Source organism: Rhodnius prolixus, unplaced genomic scaffold (assembly GCF_049639745.1).
Source record: "Rhodnius prolixus isolate KJV_2025 unplaced genomic scaffold, Rpr scaffold_8, whole genome shotgun sequence".
Classification (NCBI taxonomy): Eukaryota; Metazoa; Arthropoda; class Insecta; order Hemiptera; family Reduviidae; genus Rhodnius; species Rhodnius prolixus.
In genome coordinates, this window is record NW_027411593.1 from 35,704,797 (window position 1) to 35,711,550 (window position 6,754).

Here is a 6,754-nt window from a genome sequence, read left to right on the forward strand (position 1 = left end):
AGTTGATGCAATCTCAGATAGCAAATTCTAGGAATGCAGCTATCCGGCATGAGTAGCAATTTTTCCCACCATTTCAACATTCTCTTGAAAACATTGTATTTTACATGCACCCTTCCTGTTTCAAGTCTTATGTACGAGTTTGGAGTACTGGGGGAAAGCTGTAGAAGGGATTTAAAGAACAAGATTTGGCTCCTTTCGAGGATATCCAAACACTGAGAGCCCCAAATTTCGGCACTATATAGCAAAACACTCTCAGAGAGAGATTTATACAGATAGCATTTGGTGCTCCAAACATCTGATTTACTGGTACTTAATAATCTGTAGACCACAGAGTTGGCTGCAATACTTTTCTGTAAAAACCACTTACCAGCCTGAGAGAATCTGCCAGAAGCATAGAGTGGGACACCCAAGTATACAAAAGAGCTCTCTACAGATATACTCTCCCGACCATAATAAAACTTGGGAAATTTCGGAAGTCTTCCACCTTTATGAAAGGGAACCAGCACAGTTTTCTTGGTATTTACAGAAAGAGAATTCTCATTACAGTAACTTTCTAAGATTCTGAGATTAGTCTGCATTTCTAGCCAAGAAGAAGACAATATACACAGGTCATCTGCATAAAGAACCATTGTAAGATCTCTGTGTGAGCTGATATTTACACCTCGAGCACCATGATCAACGAAATAATCTACAATGTCGGCTGAAAAGAGCGAAAACAGTAGTGGACTCAATATCTCGCCCTGTAGCACCCCCTGAGTAACACCCATCTCATTAGAGAGAGAGGCACCATCCGAAATTACAAAAGAGGCTCTATCATACATACTCCTAAGAAATCCAACCAGCTTAGCGCTAACACCAATTTGAGATAATTTAAACCACAATTTGGCGTGGTTCACAGAGTCAAACGCTCTTTTGAAGTCTACAAAAAGGCCGAATACTCTCCTTCTTTTGAGCCTAAGTTGAATGTTAATAGCAGTATTAACAGAAAACACCGCATCCGCGCAACCCCTTCCGCTGCGAAAGCCCATCTGTTCTTCAGGTAGAATATTGTAGTTATCGCACCACTTGCTCAACCTATTGTATAGAATAGATGTAAATAATTTAGTAACGGAATTAAAAATGGCTATGCCACGGTAATTATTCGGATCAGAATGGTCACCCTTTTTGTATATAAGTCTCAATTTTATTTTACACCACGAGGCCGGAATATCGTCCGAGTTCCATATTTTATTAAACAAATTTAACAGATAATGAATCCAATTGGAAGGTAACGCTTTATAGCACTCATTAGGAATTAAATCCAGCCCTGAAGCCTTCTTCAACTTACTATTATCAATAGAGTGTAACAATTCTTCCAATGTTATATCACCATCAATATCCGGATTAAAAGTGCTTAAATATGTAAACTCAATGTGCAATCTTGGCGGTAGAGTCCGGTTATAGAACTTTTCCCAGTCTGAAAGAGAAAGAGGAGATTTAGCTGCCCTTTTGCTCTGGAGCCGGCGAATACATTCCCAAAATTCTGCTGGACATTTTAAGGAGGCTATTGTATCTTTTATATTATTGTAATAAGTCTGTTTATTAGATTTGATAAGTGTTTTATATTCTCTTCTCAAATTAATGTATTCATTTAAAAAATTTTCCTCGAAGTTATTCCTTTTACATGATTTAAAGCATCTACGGATTAATTTCTTGGCGGAAATACATTCTTTGGAGAACCAGGGTTTATTTTTATGTTTATGGAAGGAAGGCATTTATAAAAATATATAATTTATAAAAATTATATTACTTATGTATATTTTAAAATTATATAGCAATCTCTGCCCCAAAACCTGATTAATCAACCTATGGTGATGGACGAAAATCCGTAACCAGTCATGGAAACAATAAACATTCATGCTACGATGGACAAAATCAAAGATATACAACACTGTGGCTCTATCACCATTTTCTACATTCTATTTTACTTGAAATCTGAGTCACGTTTTTATAGTTTCCACGATTATCTCAATTTCCGTTTAGCTACAAAGACTAACTAAATGTCCTTCATAACCCTTAGAAGATTTTGGCCTTTCAATATGCCTGCCCCAGAAGTTCCTTTTGTTGCGGCTTCTTTCTAAAATACCCCCATTTTGCCAATGGCCCGTTCACCGCTGTTAAGAGATTAATCAAGACTTAAATTTTGTATTGGGTTTTTTGTCCTTTTTCCCAAAATATAAAAAGAAAAATTTTTTTTAAGTATGAAGAAGTTTAACTTATTTTTGTCAGAGGAAAAGAACTGGTTCTGGTACTCCAATGTTTATATCAAGTAAAAACTATTGTATTATTTGGACAATAAAAACATTTTATTATATTAAGACTTAAATTCAAATCTGGTAAATTATTTAGAAATCTTAGACTTCTCGCAATAAAGGATTGATAAGAATACTTTAATTTATAGAATTTTATGGGGAACAGATAATTTTTCCTAGAGTTATAATTCGGTATAGAAAAGTTGTAATATGAGAGACTAATTCAGAGCTGTCTGTAAGGCCATTAAGGGTAAATTAAATGAGCAAAACATTAACCCATAACCTAACAGGAATTTAAATTTAATTCTTTTGATAAATTGTACGTTGAGGTTGGTACATTATCTTTTTTGTAAGAGATGTATTTAAGAAACTTATTTTGAATTTTGTCGCGGAGTGAATAAGGAGCAAGGAGACCAGTCTGGAGTAGAACATCTACAAGAAATCTAATTAGACTGATGTCAGTGAAATTTGTTGTACTTACAATAAGATATTACAATTTTCATAGACATGTATTTTGTTCTTTCTTCTTATATGTACCCATAATATTTAAGTACATGGATCCATTAATAAATGAATGATAAATATTGAGAAGTTAAAAGAGAGAACCAATTATTTGTTTAAAGAGAGAGAGAAAGACCTTGGTGAGAACTGAGACACATAAAACCTAATAACCTGCCTTATTTTAACCTTTATTTTTCCTTTTTGCCATCGTGTTATGTCACACCTTTCCATAACTATTGGCTACCTATTAACTGGAAGGGATAGCCTTCCGTGCTAGATGATTGGATGCTGGCATTCTCCCACTACGTCTGGTCCATCGAGGCGCAGCGATTTATCCAGCATTTCTTCACTTCACTTCAATGTAATTCCATCACCGGCCGATCTGTGTTATCATGTACTGTCAAGAAAGTAGTAGTACTTGGTCTTCGTATAACACATCAACGAATAATATATCTTGTTCCTCCAATGGATTGTCCAGTCCTGAATTAGCCAGACATAGAAGATTAGCAGCTAATGCACGTGAACGTAGGCGTATGAATGGTTTGAATGATGCTTTTGATCGCCTTCGAGAAGTTATACCATCGTTGGGTTCTGATCGTAAACTTAGCAAGTTTGAAACTTTACAAATGGCGCAAACTTATATTTCTGCTCTACATGAACTGTTAAACAGGTGACGAAAAGATGTTTCTTTAAAAAAAGGAAGTAAATAACAAAAAATTATTTGTAAATAAAATCATATTCTGTTAAAATTTAATCTTTTAATTACTTGTGCTGTGAACATTTTTTTAAAATGCCTAATAAATGATTAAAACTATGACGTTTTCATTTTATTTTTTTAATATTTCACTTTCATTCCAACTGAGAATCTCATTTATTTCTCAATGAGCTTTACTAGTATCTCAAGTAATGATAAGAATAAAAGCTAAACAATTATTCAGAATTATATTCCTAAATCAGAGAGCAACACCATTAAACTTCTGACAGGTTAATAACCTAATTCGAATAACTTACTTCTTTAATTAAAGATTCTTTTTATTAACCTCTCGCAGAAATTTAAAAATAAAGTGCAAAAGAAGAAGTGAATGAGTGGGTAATGAAGGTAAAAAAGTCCTGCGAACATTCTTTAGTAAAGAAAGGGAAAAATCACTGGTACAAATGTTTTACTATCCGCTTATTAGTACTTTATGAAATAGGTGAATAAAACAAATAATTTTTAGACAAGTCAATGAACAATTATTCCTTATGAACTAAAAACTATTACGAGTTCATTTGGTATAATAACACTTAAGAGATTTTTAAGGAAAAAGAACGGTCCAATGGTTGAAGACCTACCTAGCCCGATAGTTATTGAAAATGCATTTCAACAAATAAGCTAGAAAAGTAAACTAGAAACTCCTAACGGCCGGGTCTTAAGTCATACCAGTAGTAAGCGTAAGTTGGGTACGAGATAAGACACAGTGTGCACGTAAGTTCAAAAAAAAACAAAAACTACAAGTTTTGAAAAAATCTTTCACAATTACTGCAAGAGGCAAACAAATCACTAATAGACATATAACTTATATTAAAAAACCAATATGTATTTAACTAGTGTTTTCTTGCCAGTGAAGCTTCTACACACCAGATGGAAATTACACTGAAATGGCTATAAATGAATTTGTTTACCAAAAACAGAATTCATTGAAACGCCGATGTAACTGGTTACGCGCATAAGTACAACCGAGCAGAATAACTATGAACTGTTGAAATTTGTATGACACAAAAAGTGACTTTCGAAATCATTGAGGTACGATTTAAGCACTGGCATGACTTAGACGAGTTTCCCATACATTTTAGCTTTGCGAAGCTCGCCTTTAACAGCTCGGCTATCGTAGCATCTAACAACACAAACACATGACCAATTCACATGGGATTGTCCAAATGTTTTCGGTCAAATTATCTATTTCCTAGTATACCTGAAGATTTTAAATCAGAGATAAATATTATTTTTATCAATCACAGGTTTACTGAATATTTCGTGTTTTCTACATGGCAACATGATTCCATCATTGCACACAGAGCATTCTAAGGAGAACCTCTCTGTCTTCCTTGATGTACATTTTTATGAATTTTAATAATAGCAATAAAAATGAATTCCTTCGACTGAGTAACCGTTATAGTGATGTTGTTTATTGGTAGAATTAGTACTTTTTTAAAGTTATTATTTTTAAGTTTTGAACGATAAAATGACACTCCCTAAAAACAGGAGTTTTAATATACAAAGTTGCGGCCGTAACAATGGATTGTGTGCACTAAGCCATAATTATTAAATATACCGTGCTTGTTATTAAATACAGAAAAGAAAAAAAATGTAGAAATTAAATAGCAACAAACACGTCCAGAACAAAACAAAAAATCAAAGCCTTCATACTGCAGATTGCAATGTCCTGCAGACGACTGCATGTTACTCATTTAGAGCACTTTATTGAATAGAAGCAAAAGATGGCCGAGGGCTATTCCCTGTTTCAATATAATTTATAGTTAAGACGTTCGTTTACTTCAGACGGTCCTTTTGTTTGCTCCAGACAAAATTTTGGCGGTCATACAAGACCAAGGTTATTGGTCTATTGCTGCATTTACTATTCATTCATATTTATCTGCGCACCTTTTATTCAAATTCCTTGCTACAGGGTATGTTCTTTTTTAATTCTTTAAAGAATTATTTGGTGATTGGAATGAATATTAAAGTGTTTGATTATCCTTCTTTTTCCTTTCTAAATTATTCATCGAGCGAATTGGAGTCGAAGAGAAATTCCAGCTAAATAATGAACTCCTCTTTGGAATCTATCACATATCTAGAATGGCTTTTGCAGCACTTTTGCAGATTTCGTTATCATGAGTGCTATTGAAAGAACTTTTTAAGGTTTTTTTCTACGTCCATTACACTACTAGCTCTACTCAAAGATTCGCCAGCAAATAAAATTAAATTTATTTTTGTTTTTCGGTCAATAGAAAAGATTAGAAATTGCTGATAATTAACTCCATGCCACCACAATTGACGCAGTAAGTACTTCTTAGCTCATCTAGTGATGACTACGTCTATTGGCATCCGTATAGGGCAAAAAAACCTTAAGAAAAAAAAATTCATAGACGAACGCAAGAACATCAGAATCCGATATTTTCAAGAGATCATCTTTTTTATGAAGATTAAGAAGAACCATGGATCTAGTGAGACCATAGAGGTATTCCTGAAAACCGAATAAACCAATATTAAAACTGTCCGGTAGGACAGTTGTATAAGGGTTGACCATCAAAAACTGCACGAAAAAGCGTAACGTTGAAAAACACCGAACTTTGACAATTTTTTTCTCTTTTTCTATAAAAGATAAAATTCCCAAATTTTCTTTAAATCTTACTCCAAACCCTCCTTTATAACTGTAATTTTTTTGCAACCACCCAGATCTAATAGGTTTCGAGAAAAAAGTTGCCGAAAATGAGCAAAAACGGCTTTTTCAAAAAATGTTCTTGTTCTTGTTGTTGTTGTTGTTGTTGTTGTTGTTGTTCTTGTTGTTACCTTTTTTGTAAACAACGTAGCGCCTAAACGCGTGAACCGATTTTCATGAATGAGGTGTCATTCGATTCAATATTTTATGTAGATGTGCCTTTTGGGGGTCCCGACGCTGTACATCGAATGGGAGAGGAGTTAGCCCCCTTTATGTAAGGCCCCCTCCAAAATTATTATTACTAATTACTCTGTAAATCTTGTCCCGATTTTGATAAAATTTGGTAGGATGATAGGGTTAGGGCTCCCCTACGTAACATTAAAGCGGCGATCAGCTCTTACACTTGTTAAGGGGAAGTATAGCAATCGTTTCAAATTATCCACACGTGAACCGATTTTTATGAATGAAGTGTCATTCGAATCGAAATTTTATACAGATTTGCACTTTAAAAGTCTCGGCACCGTGCCTCATAATGAGGGGAGT

General features: G+C 34.2%; 1 protein-coding gene across 1 annotated transcript; it reads left to right on the top strand.

Moving 5' to 3' along the window:
* The first annotated feature begins 3,081 nt into the window (after positions 1-3,081).
* LOC141450621 (basic helix-loop-helix transcription factor amos-like) lies at positions 3,082-3,606 on the top strand. Its single transcript, XM_074121211.1, has one exon. The coding sequence runs from the start codon at positions 3,185-3,187 to the stop codon at positions 3,464-3,466; it is 282 nt and encodes a 93-aa protein (XP_073977312.1). The 5' UTR covers positions 3,082-3,184; the 3' UTR covers positions 3,467-3,606.
* The last annotated feature ends 3,148 nt before the right edge of the window (positions 3,607-6,754 follow it).

Bases quoted from the DNA above. Each gene is read 5' to 3' on its own strand.
- LOC141450621 (XM_074121211.1), top strand. From the start codon at position 3,185: ATGTACTGTCAAGAAAGTAGTAGTACTTGGTCTTCGTATAACACATCA.